A 14,901-nucleotide genomic window follows, 5' to 3' on the forward strand; every position below is an offset into this window, starting at 1 on the left:
GTTGAAACAAAAACAGAGAATACATAGCATATAGCAAGGCGAAACACATAACAAATTATCGAACCGCAGCTATCTTTATTTCATAATGTAATATCTTTTAAGAGGATTTCTGAATGAGATATTATATGCTAAAAAGGGAAAAGAATTGACAAAAGTAACAACGACTAAGTAAATATAATAAACAGTTCAAGTAAAGTTAAGGAAGCACAATGTGAGGAGTGAGAAACAGGGTATAATAAGTATGAATCTCGTAACTATGAGCTATACAAAGAAAAACAAGGAAAGGATGAGAAAAAATAAATTGCAATGAAGGAGATAAATGACTTACAAGAACTCACATTAGAGTTTTCTTTATGAATTTAAGGAGAGAGTTTTTCTTTGGCACAGGCTCCTTTTCTAAGTCATTTGATTCACTACATATCAGATAGACAGTTGTGTTCTTAACCACCAAATCGTGACCAAAACTCACAAAAATATCCACCTTGTCTCCTGATCCTAAATTTGACACTATGTCAGGCCAATCTTCATCATTAAAGGAAATTACCGAGCCATGGTTGTGTATTTGGCATGTGCAATTCGTGTAATTAACAATTAAGACAGTACTAAGTTTAGGTTCAATAATTTCCGAGCTTGATAAATAAACAACACACAAAGTCATTCCCTTTACGACACGATCTTGTGGCACAGTGAAAGAAACAGAATGTCCATCACCCTTATGGGCCAACCAATAAGGATCATTGTCACCTGGGAGAGAAACATCACATGACTCACTGCTTGCAAATTCCTGTATCATGTCATAAACAAGGGCATGTTTAGTTAAACAAAAATGTTATACATGATTAAAACAAATCTGGTTAATAGTTTTGTTGTGTATACATCCCCAGCTTTTCTTTAGTGATTTAGTGTGTTTTTGTCTCTTAGTTTATATTTCTACGTACGATCAATGGGAATCAAGCAATCATGAAGCTAGTAAAGCAAGAAAGTGAGATCTATTTGGTAGTATAAGCATAATGACTTGTTAGTTGATTACTAAAACCAGATATTTTTAGATGAAGTCGTGGTGCTAAAAGTTCAGTATTGTAGTTTCTACAAGATACTTAATTATGATTATTTTAAGTTCTCTCAAATAATAGCTAAAATGATGGTGAAGGTAATAAACAAAGGGAAAGCAAGGGAAGAACCTTAGGTATGATATCGCTCACAGTATTGAGGAATTCTCTGTATCTTCCAACACCAGTCAGAGCATACCTTAGGTGATGCTTTGAAAGCACTGATTCTCTAACATTTGCACCATATTCGGCCACTATGGTTTTTACTTGCTCAGATAGTTGAAACTCGGCATCGCATTGCACTGAAACACTTCGAAGATTTGTGAGGCTGCTAAGCAATGGTGATATTTCATCCCAATTATTATCTTCCATATGCATAAAGGAATGAATATAAGATAGGGGATTCATTGTTGGCGACATCCGAGACCGAATGATAGAAGGAAAAAGATTATGTGAAAATCCCTCAAATCCACGTAGGAATATATATCCAATACTTTTTGGGCTTACAATTGTAAAAAGCAATTGTTTCATAACTCTATTTTCAGCAATTATAGTTATCAGGGATTTCATTCGCACTATATCTTTTTCCATTAGGTCCATCTTCGAACAACCAGATAGAATCAGAGTTTTTAAGGATTTCAACTTATATATCTTTCTGGGAAGATTGCTTAGATTTGTACAGTCCTGCAAATTTAGCAGTAAAAGATTGCAGAGCCATCCAATAGAAGGGTGTACTTGTCTCAATCTTGGACAATCTTTGAGAATGAGCTGTTCAAGACTTGGTGTTCGATAAAAGACAGGGGTTTCTATTAAATACTTGGAGTGACTAAGATCAAGGACTTTTAGCCACGTCAAAACCTTTAAGAACATAGTTTTTGGTATATTAGAGAAGAAAACGACAAAACTAAATAGTTATAAGTAGAAACAAATAATAATTTTAAAAGAGAATGGCACGTGATAAAAACCTGGGATCCTTTCCAAACGAATCGAAGAAGACTGTGTTTTACATCAATGACTATTGCATCATGCATATAAAAGTCGTGAGCTAGATATTCTGAAGAAAACCCTCGCAAACTGATCCATCTCAGTTTCTTAAGAAGTCTTGATGGGTCTCTTGCCTGTGAATGATCGCGTCCAAATAAATCACTTCCAGTAGGCAATCTCTGAATGACTTTTGTGCCATTAGATGAAAAGAGCTAAGAAAAAGAAATATATTGCACATGAGAAAGCAACCACTTTCAAAAGAAGTTTCAAAAGCATAGATAAAGGATGTTCTTACCGTATTCTCTGACAGTGCATATTCTGCATTATTATCAAACCACCACAGTTGACTGTTCTTCCAAGGTTCCTTTGTTGAACTTTGATGAATAATTTCTCTTCCCATTTCTCGTAACAATGGATGCATTCTTAATTTGTTATTCTTATTAATTTGTATGAGACTATGCTTTATGAGAACTCTTATTCCACTATCAGCGTCTATTCCACAGCCATTTAGGATCTTCGTAACATAGCTTCTGCTCTTACCAACAAAGGAACAACATACATCAAGAAATAAATCTTTTTCCATTTGATTGCTTAAACCGTCGAAACTTATTTTCAATTTCCATAGAACATCAAGCTGGGGAATATTTTCTAATAGTAACAATACTGAATTCCATTCTTCTTTGGTCCTTTCATATAAATAACTTCCAATGACTTCAAGAGCTAGAGGTAATCCTCCACAATAAGAAACTACTGTTTTTGCAAGGAAATGGTATTCTTGTTTTGGTTTTGCTTCTCGAAATGCGTGCCAACTAAGAAGCTCAAGGGACTCGTTTGCGTTCATTAACTTTACCTGAAGAACAGAATCAGCTTCATATATCCTCACTAGGTTGTCAGGTCTTGTTGTAATAATTATTACACTTCCTCCTCCGAACCAATGACAGCATTCCCATAGTAATTGTCCATTAAAACTCAGGCACATCGTCAATTACAATGAGTACCCTTTTCCCAGAAAGTCTTTCCCGAATCATACTTCTTCCCATCTCAAAGCTATCTGTCTTCACCTTTGTTTTTAGGACATCTGAAAGGAGTTTTTCTAGTAAACGAAGATCCCCTCTTATTCCGCTAAATTGCCCAATACCTTCAATGAAACTTTTCTCTGTGAATGTACCATGAATTTGATGGTAGATGGCTTTGGCAAGGGTGGTTTTGCCAGATCCTCCCTGTCCACATATTGCTATCCTACAAACTTCCGTGGATTTATATTTGATAGTTCGAATCAGATCCTCCACTTGGAATTGTAATCCAACTGGAAATTTAGTAGCAGACAAGACTGGTAAGTGAAGAACAGTCTTAACAATTTTGTCCACTAGTTCAGCATCACTCCTTCAAGTTCAATAGCAATTATAGAACAAGTCACGTATTACCAAAATTAAATCACAAACTTAAAATATGCGTGAGTGATTTACCTGTAATTGCTCTCATCCCATCCAAAGAAATTTGCAGCTTTGGTGAGTGCGTGGCTCCATCTGGACATGCCATGCCTCAGTTGTTGTGGTGAGAATGTTTGGTGTGCAGTTGCTTTGAAGGCTTTTCCAAAATCACCCATCTGAAGACGCACATCAGATGGCTGAATTTCGTAATAAACGGGCAGAAGATGTCGACAATAAGTTTCTTGCCATCTAATGATTTGTTGAAGCTGATGAAGACACCAAGAAGATTGAGAATAGGATTTGGTGAAAACAACAATTGCTACACGAGAGAGATTGAGAATAGGTTGTTGGATGTGAATTGGGTTGTCTGCATTGGGGTGGTGAAGGAAAGTGGTGAAGCCAACAGCAGAGAGAGCAGAATCGAGATGAGAAACAAATTTCCTTTGGATGTCTTCTCCATTAAAGTTTATGACCACTTCGTACATCAGTGGGATTTTGAATGATGAAGAGGCCAATTCCATGGAAGGTCAACGATTAGAAGAAAAGAGAACAAAAATGCAACACAGTCAAGACAAAAAACCATTCAAAGAAGCCAAAGATTAATACATTTCTTTTTTATAGTCGTGGAAGCTCATGAATTGCAGCACCCATTTTACTTTAGAAAAATAATATATTTACAACTTGTTCTATTATACAACTTTCATTTAAAAAAATATATATATTTTCATTATTTTATAAAAAACTAAAATTTTAGACCAAAAAAAAAAGATTATATACTAGAACAGGCTCTCAATATATCAATATTATTTACTTTAGCCATTTAAGAAGTTAGACCAACACCCACTCTGAACCAAAAAAACGTATTACACTATTTTTTTCTAATTATATTCTCTTTTTTTCTAAATTTACCTATTAACTTTACTTTTTATTTTAGAAAGCATTATGTTCTCTCTCTTTTACGTTAGGCACGTATCACTTTAAATTTTAAAAGAATAAAAAATAATACATTTTCTTTCCACATATATTTAAAGAGGCCGCTGTAATAATGTAAAAAAATAGAAAGTATAAATACAATTTAGATAGACGTCACTACACCTGAATTTATTTTTTAAATAAATAAAATAAAAGAATTGGACGTCAGTTTACTAAAATTTAGGAAGTTTATTATCAATTACTAAAAATACAAAATGAGGTGAGTGTAATTGATTTTATTAAGAAGACAAAGTGAATGTAATTTTCTCCTTTATTTGAAATACAAAATTATATTGCATATTTTTATAACATTATTTCAATGTCATTACGTTAGAATTATTAAACAAACATATTTTTATTGGAAATAAGATGAATTGTCAAGTCCGTAAGCATTAAGAATGAATGAGCAAGTAATGAAAAAATATTAAATTAATTAAGAATATTCTTCAAGATAATATTTATAAACTTTTGGACATGTAACTTATATCAATAAGTGTCATTGTTATCAGATATTAGGTGTGGAGTGGTGTCATTGTTATCGGATATTAGGTGTGGAGTGGTTATTTTCCAGTACTAGAGATATAATTGGTACTAGTTAATTCTCACCGTTGTGGGTGGATATTAACTGTTATATCTTTCCCTATACTACGTAGTAAAAAAAAAATCTTCATTTATATTCACTTGGAATTATAGTTTGCTGGTCTAGTATGTCTAAACTAAAAAAAAACATGAAAAGTTATCTCATTTTAACTTTTTTTTCATCTAGTTTGCTCATGTTATTTAGTTATTGTAGGGATATCGATCGTGTGTGGAAGCGTGATAATTTCAACCAAAGATTATGAGAAATTAAAGTAACAAGAAAAAGAGAATGATATCAGAAATTTTTAGGTGGAAAACCCCTTTAAATAGAGATAAAAAATCATCGGCGAGAGAGTCAAAACTTCCACTATAATGGTAATAGGAGTACAATGAATTCCTCTCAGGCTAATAGATAAATAGCCCCAAACACAAATTCTCTCTATATGGGTTAAACACTTACACCCAAGAGAAAAAATACAGAGTAGGGAGAAAGCAAGTGTATCTTGTTATTTTGTTGTGTGTTACATTGCTTGAAGGAAGTCACTATATACAGTGGTTCTAGGAGACAACAATAATAAAAACAATTAATGGTAAGTAATCTCCCTTTGATAACAATTAATTATTGTCGTAAGTAACCTCCTTTGATTACAATTAATTGTAGTAAGTAACCTCCCAATTAATTGTAGTAAGTAACCTCCCAAATGAAAAAGGTAAGTCATAGCCCACAAATCTCCACCTTGACTTGCCTTTGACTGGAACACTCTCTCGGCATGAAGCCTTGATTAAGTATGGATAATACCAGCTATGTTTAGGCAATGATCGAACTTAGTTGGTGGAAGTGGCTTGGTCAACATGTTTGCAGGATTTTCGGCCGTATGAATTTTTTCAACAATTATATCTCCCGTATCAATAATGTCTTGGATAAAATGGTGCTTAATTTCAATGTGCTTAGTCCTTGAGTGATACTTGTTGTTCCTGGTTGACGATCTCTGTTGATCTCCATTCCTAAAATTTTTTTGGCAGAACCTAAGTCCTTCATATCAAATTCACTATTAAGCTGGGCCTTTAACTTGATAACTAAAGATTTATCTCTTGCGGCAATCAACATGTCATCAACATATAACAACAAGTATATAAATGACCCATCACATGTCTTTTGAAAATAGACACAATTATCATAGCTACTTCTAGAGTAGCCATGTCCAACCATGAAAGAATCAAACCTCTTATACCATTGTCTTGGTGATTGCTTCAAGCCGTAGAGATTTCTTCAAACGACATACATGGGTCCTCCTTTCCAGGAACAACGAACCCCTCAGGCTGCTGGATGTAAATCTCTTCCTCAAGATTACCATGAATTTTATTTTATTTTATTTTTTTTATCGGCATTTTTATTCAAGATTACCATGAATAAAAACAGTTTTCACATCTAATTGTTCCAGCTCCAAATCATACAAGGCAACTAAAACAAGTAATATACGTATTGAAGTATGACGAACAACCGGAGAAAATACTTCATTAAAGACAATACCTTTCTCTTGATCAAAAACCTCTTACAACAAATCTTGTTTTATTCCTTGTACTCTCAAAGGGATCCCTTCTTTTCTCTTGAAGATCCACTTTCTGTTGGAGGCAGTGAAGCTTACTTGGTGAAGTGAATTCTGCGTTTTTTCTCATGGTTTCCTGTTCGTGTTTTTTTTTTTTTACGTTTCTTCTTGTATATCTATTGAGTTTTGGGCCTTTCAGTTCTGTATCTTGGGCTAAAGCCCAACCTATTGTATTGTGTAATTTATATATAACGTGCACCATACAATGTAATAACACATATAGCAGTTTTATTTTTAAGAAACAATATCATCTTTGAAGGATTAAGGCACTGCCCTTCAACACAACCACAACATGGAGGATTTTAGAAAATAAAATTGTTACAAAGGCCAATTTGAAAAAAGATGTAGGATAATTATGATGAGTAATATTTTCAGTATATGTGGGGAAGAAGATGAGACAACATGTAATATATTTTTTAAGTGTAGAGTGGTTTGCCTAGTACGGGGTGGTATGTTTTAATACGTGTTGTGAAATAAAATGGGCAATGGTTTATTGGATTATGCAGGAAACAAGAATTGGCAATATTTTAAAATTAGACATAAAAAAATATAATCATTGTAAATAACGAGAAATGAAATCAAACTTTGTTTAATTTAGTCTTTAAGGGATGAGGCTACGGTGCTTCTTATGTTGAAAAATACGAGAATTTCTGAATGCAATATTATATGCTAAAAAGGCAAAAGAATGGACAAAAGTAAAAACTACAAAGCAAATACAATAAACAGTTCAAGTAAAGCCAAGGAAGCAAGAACTGAGAAACAGGTAAAATGAGTATGAATCTCATAACTACGAGCTATACTCAATGAAAAACAAGGAAAGGATCAGAAAAGATAAATTGCAATGAAGGACACAAGGATTAAACAGCAGCTGTCTTTATATCATAATGCAATGTCTTATTTTAAGAGGATTCCTATTGAAATATTATATGCTAAAAGGGAAAATAATTGACAAAAGTAAAATCCAGAAAAAAAAAAATACAATAAACAGCTCAAGCAAAGCCAAGGAAGCACCACTGAGGACTGAGAAACAGGGTAAAATAAACATGATTCAAAAAAGAACATAAATGACATACCAGAAAAGTCACATTACAATTTTCTTTATGAATCTAATGACGGAATTTTTCCTTGGCTCACCATATATCAGATAGACAGCTGTGTTCTTAATCACCAAATCGTGACCAAAATTCACAAAAATCTCCACCTTGTCACCTGATCCTAAACTTGACAATATGTCATGCCAATCTTCATCATTAAAGGAAATTACTGTGCCATGATTGTGTATTTGGCATGTGCACTTCGTGTAATTAACAATTAAGACAGTACTAAGTTCAGGTTCAATGATTTCGGAGGTTGATAAATAAACAACACACAAAGCCATTCCCTTCACGACACGATGTTGTGGCACAGTGAAAGAAACAGAATGTCCATCACCCATATGGGCCAACCAATAAGGATCATTGTCACCTGGGAGAGAAACATCACATGACTCACTGCTTCCAAATACCTGTATCATGTCATAAACAAGGGCATGTTTAGTTACATGATTGAAACAAATTTGGTTAATAGTTTTGTTTTGTATATATCACCATCATTTTGCATTTCTATTTTTGTCTCTCTTAGTTTATATTTATACGATCATTGGGAATAAAAAAACCATGAAGTAAACAAGTAACTGGAAAACAATTTGCATGTACTTAGGCTAAGCATAATCACTTGGTTATTTGACTATTCAACTAAAATACTTTTAGATGAAGTCGTGGGGCTATAGAAGCGAAGGGTGCTAAAAGTTCAGTAGTGTAGTTTCTACTAATACTTCATTAGGATTATTTTATGTTCTCAGAAATAATAGCTAAAATGATGGTGAAGGTAATAAACAAAGGGAAAGCTAGAGAAGAACCTTGGGTATGCTATCGCTCACAGTATTGAAGAATTCTTTGTATCTTCCAACACCAGTGAGAGAAGACCTGAAATTATTCTTTGAAATTCCTGATTCTGTAATATTTGCATCATATTCGAGCAATATAGTTTTTACTTGCTCATATAGTTCAAACTTGGCGTCACATTGCACCAAAACACTTCGAAGATTTGCAAGGCTGCTAAGCAATGGTGAAATATCATCCCAACTATTATCCTCCATATCCATGAAGGAATGAATATAAGATAAGGGATTCATTGTTCGCGACATCAGAGACCGAATCACAGAAGGAAAAAGATTATGTGATAATCCCTCAAATCCAGGTAGAAATAAATATGCAAAGCTTTTTGAGCTTACAATTGAAAAAGGCACTTGTTTCACATCTGTATTTTCAGAAATTAGAGTTATCAAGGATTCCATTTGCACTATATCTTTTTCCAATAGGTCAATTTTGGAACAACCAGATATAATGAGAGTTTTCAAAGATTTCAACATACATATCTCTCTGGGAAGAGTGCTTAGACTTGTACAGTCCTTCAAATTTAGCAATATAAGATTGCAGAGACATCCAATAGATTGGTGTTCTTGGCGCAATCTAGGACAATCTTTGAGAACGAGTTCTTCAAGACTTGGTAGTCTCGAAAAGTCAGGGGTTTTTGTCAAGTACTTCGAGTGACTAAGATTCAGGACTTTTAGACACGCCAAAACCTTCAAGAAGATAATTTTTGATAAAATATTAGAGACCGTAAATGAGAAAATGAAATAGTTATAAGTGGAAACAAATAATTATTTTAAAAGATAATACACGTGATAAAAACCTGGGGTTCTTTCCAAACGAATCGAAGAAGACTGTGTTTTAAGTCAATCACTATTGCATCATGCAGATAAAAGTCGTTAGGTAGGTATTCTGAAGAAAACCCTCTCAAACTGATCCATCTCAGTTTCTTAAAATGGTACCTCAGAATCTCCAGCGAGTTTCAGCAGTCTTGATGGGTCTCTTACCTCTGAAGGATAGCGTCCGAAGAAATCTCTTCCGGTAGGCAATCTCTGAATGACTTTTGTGTCCTTAATTTCAATGTAGCACATGAGAAAGCAACCACTTCCAAAAGAAGTTTCAAAACCATACATAAAGGATGATCTTACCGTATTCTCTGACCATGAATATCTGTCATCCTTATCAAACCACCACAGTTGACTGTTCTTCCCAGGTTTCTTTGTTGAAATTTGACGAATAATTTCTCTTCCCATTTCTAGTAGCAACGGATGCATTCCTAATTTGCTGTTTTCTTTAACTTTTATAAGGTTACTCTTTATGAGAACTCTTATTCCACTATCAGGGTCTACTCCACAGCCATTTAGGATCTTCGTAACATTGGCTCTGCTTTTACCAACAAAGAAACAACATACATGAAGGAATAAATCCTTTTCTATTTGATTAGCTAAACCGTCGAAGCTTATTTTCAATATCTGATCAAATTTAAGCTTGGGAATTTTCTTTAATTTTAAGAGTACTCTATTCCATTCTTCTTTGGTCCTTTCATATAAATAACTTCCAATCACTTCAAAAGATAGAGGTAGTCCTCCACAATAAGCAACTACTTCTTGTGCACGGAAATTATATTCTAGTTTTGGTTTTTCTTCTCTAAATGCGTGCCAACTAAGAAGCTCAAGGGACTCGTTTCTGTTCATTGGAATCATCCGAAAAACAGAATCAACTTGAAGCATACTCGGTAGGTCTTCATCTCTCGCTGTAATGATTATTACAGTTCCTTCGCCGAATCGTGAACTACTTCCCCAGAGGTCTAATTGGCCATACTTATTCAAATCGTCAAGTACAAGAAGCACCCTTTTCCCATAAAGTCTTTCCCGAATCATAGTTCTTCCCATCTCAACGTCACTTATCTCCACCTTTGTTTTTAGTACATCTGAAAGAAGTTGTTCTTGTAAATGAACATACCCTCTTGTTTGACTAACTTGTGCAATATCTTCAATGAAACTTTTCTCCGTGAATGTATGATGAATTTGATTGTAGATGGCTTTGGCAAGAGTGGTTCTACCCGATCCTCCCATTCCACATATCGCTATAGTAAAAACTTGGGTGGATTTACTTTTTATGGTTAGAATCACATCTTCCACACGGGATTGTAATCCAACTGGAAATTTTGTAGCAGACAAGATTGGTAAATGAAGAACGATCTTAACAATTTTGTCCACTAGTTCAGCATCACTCCTTCAAGTTCAATAGCAATCAAAGAAGAAGTCATGTAGTACCACCATAAAATCAGAAGCTTAAAATACGGTTGATTGAGTCAGTGTTTTACCTGTGATTTCTCTCATCCCATCCAAAGAAATTTGCAGCTTTGGTGAGTGCGTGGCTCCACCTGGACATGCCATGCTCCAGTTGTTGTCCTGAGAATGTTTGTTGTGCAGTTGCTTTGAAGGCTTTTCCAAAATCACCCTTTTGAAGACGTACATGAGATGGGTGAATTTCGTAATAAACGGGCAGAACATGTCGGCTATAAGTTTGGTGCCATTTGATGATTTGTTGAAGCTGATTAAGACACCAAGCAGATTGAGAATAGGATTTGGTAAAAACAACAATTGCTACCCGACAGAGATTGAGAATAGGTTGTTGGATGTGCGTTGGGTTCACTGCATTGGGGTGGTGAAGGAAAGTGGTGAAGCCAACAGCAGAGAGTGCAGAATCGAGATGAGAAACAAATCTCCTTTGGATGTCTTCTCCATTAAAGTTGATAAGCACATCGTACATCCGTGGCAGATTTGATGATGAAGATGACGATTCCATGGAAGAAGATTAATCTTTGCAGCACTAACCTGGTTTTTTTAATATAATTATCTTTTCTCCCACTCTTTTTGGTTCTTAAAACAAAAGTTAAATGTTTTATGGTATTTCAACTTTGTTTTCATCAGCACTTTTTGTTTTATTTTAGCTTATAATTTTTTATGTAAATTTTGATACACAATATTTATATAGGTGCCGACCAAAAAAAAATTATATAGGTTATTTTATCATAAAATTTGCTTTTAGACTCAAATGAGATAATAAGTTCACAAACAACTGTAATTTTAACATCTTTTAACATTATTACTTTACATTTGAAGAGTTGACTTCAATTCCTTTGATGGAGTTCTCTTCTTCGTCGTCATCATCTTCATCCTTCTTAAAATCAGAATCCAGTTCATATACGATGTGTTCATTAACTCTTGGGGAAAAGAAATCGGTAGAAAGTTGGTTTCTCATCTCCATTCTCTCCTTTTACAAGCTCAAGTCAAAACTTTGATTAAGGAGGAGAATCTGCAGGAGGGAATGGAGCTGGAAGAACACATGCAAGCAATAGCAGCCTCTAAGATTGCAATAATCGTTTTCTCCAAGTCATACACTGAATTTTTACCTGCTGTCTTCTTCAGCTTGAAAAAATCATTGAATGCCACGAAACTTTTGGCCAAATAGTTCTGCCCATATTTTACGAGATTGACCCATTAGACGTACGCGATCAGAAGGATGATTTGGGAAAAGCGTTGGAAGAAGCTGCACACAAAAGCTATTCAGGAGAGCAACTGGAACATGCATTGTCTAGGTGGAGGTGTGCACTCACCACTTCTGCAGGTATTAGTGGTTGGGATGTCAAAGATTTCAGGTAAACAAATGAATTCTTCGTACTTTGTTTGAGACTGAATGAAGCATATGTTAAGGTTGTGATTTACTTTAATGAACTAGCAAGAAACACAGTTGCTTATTGTGGAGGACTACCACTAGCTCTTAAGGTCCTTGGTTCCTTTTTATGTGATAAGACAATGAAAGAGTGGGAAAGTGTATCGTCAAAACTAAAAATAATTCCCATGGATCAAGTTCAAAACATATTGAAAATAAGTTTCGACGGTTTACGTAATCACATGGAAAAGGATGTATTTCTTGATATATGTTTTTCCTTTTCGTAAAGAGGCTATGTCACATATACTAAATGACCGTGGACTACATGCTGATATTGGAGTAACAGTTCTCATAGAACGTGGTTTTATAAAAGTCGATAAGAGTCGATTATGGTTTCAGATGAGGTAAAAGATGTTGAATAAACTTTAATGTAATTTGTGGGTTTTAAAGTTAGAAGTTACTAGAAAAGAGTAGAATGGGAGTTTGGATATGTAAAAGGTCAAAAGTTGTGAGTGGGATTTTAATTATGTTGTTAGTGGGGTTTTAAGGTCATAATGAAGATTTTTCTAGAAGAGCTTCCTAAAGCCTATAAATAGGATGCTCTCTCAATCGTAATATGCACCAAAGAAAGAAATACAATAGAGAGAAATTCAAAGAAGAGTGTTTCCTTTAGAAAAAATTCAAGTGTGAGTGATTGTCTGTTTTTTTACAATTTGGTATCAAGAGCCAATGGCGAATGTGACGGGTCAAAACCGCTACCACGGTTAACGAATGCGACCAGATATGACATTTGGAGCATTCAAATGAAAGCTCTTCTCGGTTCTCAAGATACATGGGAGGTGGTCGAAGAAGGTTTTGAAGAACCAACAAATACCACGCGGGTTATACGGCGGCTCAAACCAAGGCATTGAAAGAGATGTGATCAAAAGATAAGGCAGCTTTGTACCTGTTGTATAGAGCTGTTGATGAGGCAATCTTTGAGAAGATTGTTGGTGCGTCCACTTCAAAGGAAGCATGGGACATATTGGAGAAGGTGTTCAAAGGAGCTGACCGAGTTAAGCAAGTGCGTCTACAAACTTTGCGTGGCGAGTTGGAGAACATGAAGATGATGGAGTCAGAAAGTGTATCTGACTACATCACGCGTGTACAGGCTATGGTGAATCAACTCAACCGAAATGGTGAAACGCTGTCCGATGCACGAGTTGTGGAGAAGATTTTGAGAACATTAACAGACAATTTTGAGAGTATTGTGTGCGCGATAGAAGAGTCAAAGGACCTTGCGACGCTCACAGTCGACGAGCTCGCCAGTTCTCTCGAGGCACACGAGCAACGGAAGAAGAAGAAGAAGGAAGAAACACTCGAGTAAGCACTTCAAACCAAGGCGTCAATCAAAGACGAAAAGGTACTTTATCATCAAAATTCTCGAAGTAGAGGGCGTGGTCGTCGAAGTTGTGGAAATGGTCGCGATGGTAAAGGCAACAGTCATGAAGGATACTATAAGGAGAAGGAACAGTCGAGCCAACCAAATTGGCGTGGAAGAGGACGTGGTCGAGGAAGAGGCGACCGATCAAATTACTCCAACATCGAGTGCTACAAATGTCACAAATATGGTCACTATGCGAAGGATTGTAACTCCGACAAATGTTATAATTGTGGTAAAGTGGGGCATTTTGCAAAAGATTGTCGAGCCGATATAAAGATAGAAGAGACAACCAACCTAGCCATGGAAGACGAAACGAATGAAGGTGTTCTCTTGATGGCTCAAAATGAAGTCAACATTAACAGTGACACGCTGTGGTACCTCGACTCAGGAGCAAGCAACCATATGTGCGGTCACAAGTACCTATTTAAAGATATGCAAAAGATTGAAGATGGTCATGTGTCATTTGGAGATGCATCAAAGGTGGATGTCAAAGGCCGAGGTACGGTTTGCTACTTACAAAAGGATGGTTTAATTGGGTCACTCCAAGATGTTTATTACGTACCAGACCTCAAGACCAATATTTTGAGTATGGGGCAACTCACGGAGAAAGGGTACTCAATATTTTTGAAAGATCGACTTCTAAACTTGAAGAACAAGCAAGGGCGTTTGGTTGCTCGAATCGAGATGGCAAGAAATCGGATGTACAACCTGAATTTGAGAAGCATACGAGAAAAATGTTTGCAAGTCAACATAGAAGATAAGGCATCGCTGTGGCATCTCCGCTTTGGTCACCTACATCATGGTGGCCTAAAAGAGTTAGCGAAGAAGAATATGGTGCACGGGCTACCCAACATGGACTACGAGGGAAAATTTTGTGAAGAATGTGTGCTCAGCAAGCATGTGAGAACCTCGTTTCCAAACAAGGTTGAATATTTGGCTAAGCAACCTCTCGAATTGATTTATACCGACATATGTGGACCAATTACTCCAGAGTCCTTCAGCGGTAAATGGTATTTCATTACCTTCATTGATGATTTCTCACGGAAAACTTGGGTTTATTTTTTGAAAGAAAAATCTGAGGCATTCGAGGTGTTCAAAAAGTTCAAAGTGATGGTCGAGAAGGCAACTGATAGACAGATCAAAGCTGTACGATCTGATAGAGGTGGCGAGTATACTTCGACGGCTTTCATGGAGTATTGTGACGAGCAAGGCATAAGGCGATTTCTAACCACACCGTACACTCCTCAACAAAATGGTGTGGCTGAGAGG

The 14,901-nt window shown here is 35.7% G+C and overlaps 4 protein-coding genes and 1 pseudogene across 5 annotated transcripts in view; 1 reads left to right on the plus strand and 4 right to left on the minus strand.

Annotated features, from left to right (window-relative positions):
• Window positions 1–285: 285 nt before the first annotated feature.
• Window positions 286–4,051, minus strand: LOC137819044 (disease resistance protein RUN1-like). Of its 2 annotated transcripts, none has more exons than XM_068622763.1 (5): window positions 3,500–4,051; window positions 2,329–3,416; window positions 2,015–2,245; window positions 1,182–1,907; window positions 286–784 (listed from the first exon to the last, which is right to left on the minus strand). In XM_068622763.1, exons 2-5 carry the CDS (start codon window positions 3,010–3,012, stop codon window positions 335–337), a joined length of 2,091 nt encoding a protein of 696 aa, XP_068478864.1. In that variant the 5' UTR covers window positions 3,013–3,416; window positions 3,500–4,051; the 3' UTR covers window positions 286–334. The 2 variants fall into 2 exon arrangements, with proteins under 2 accessions (XP_068478864.1, XP_068478867.1); XM_068622766.1 differs by having other exon boundaries at window positions 2,329–3,339; window positions 3,500–4,048.
• LOC137819217 (disease resistance protein RLM3-like) lies at window positions 3,081–3,984 on the minus strand. Its single transcript, XM_068622997.1, has 3 exons — window positions 3,500–3,984; window positions 3,172–3,416; window positions 3,081–3,094 (listed from the first exon to the last, which is right to left on the minus strand). Exons 1-3 carry the CDS (start codon window positions 3,982–3,984, stop codon window positions 3,081–3,083), a joined length of 744 nt encoding a protein of 247 aa, XP_068479098.1.
• A 3,427-nt stretch (window positions 4,052–7,478) lies between the features above and the next one.
• The window catches only part of LOC137818318 (disease resistance protein RUN1-like), a 75,260-nt gene continuing 67,837 nt past the window's right edge, over window positions 7,479–14,901 (minus strand). The window contains exons 4-5 of the mRNA XM_068621663.1: window positions 8,519–9,244; window positions 7,479–8,125 (exon numbers count right to left, since the gene is read on the minus strand). Of these exons, the coding sequence (XP_068477764.1) occupies window positions 7,703–8,125; window positions 8,519–9,244 (1,149 nt within the window). The 3' untranslated portion in view covers window positions 7,479–7,702. The remainder of the gene's footprint in view (window positions 8,126–8,518; window positions 9,245–14,901) is intronic.
• LOC137818299 (disease resistance protein RPV1-like) lies at window positions 9,482–11,745 on the minus strand. Its single transcript, XM_068621629.1, has 2 exons — window positions 10,858–11,745; window positions 9,482–10,766 (listed from the first exon to the last, which is right to left on the minus strand). Exons 1-2 carry the CDS (start codon window positions 11,340–11,342, stop codon window positions 9,482–9,484), a joined length of 1,770 nt encoding a protein of 589 aa, XP_068477730.1. The 5' UTR covers window positions 11,343–11,745.
• Window positions 11,680–12,199, plus strand: LOC137818773 (TMV resistance protein N-like; annotated as a pseudogene).

This window comes from Phaseolus vulgaris, chromosome 10, assembly GCF_000499845.2.
Source record: "Phaseolus vulgaris cultivar G19833 chromosome 10, P. vulgaris v2.0, whole genome shotgun sequence".
NCBI classification, from domain to species: domain Eukaryota; kingdom Viridiplantae; phylum Streptophyta; class Magnoliopsida; order Fabales; family Fabaceae; genus Phaseolus; species Phaseolus vulgaris.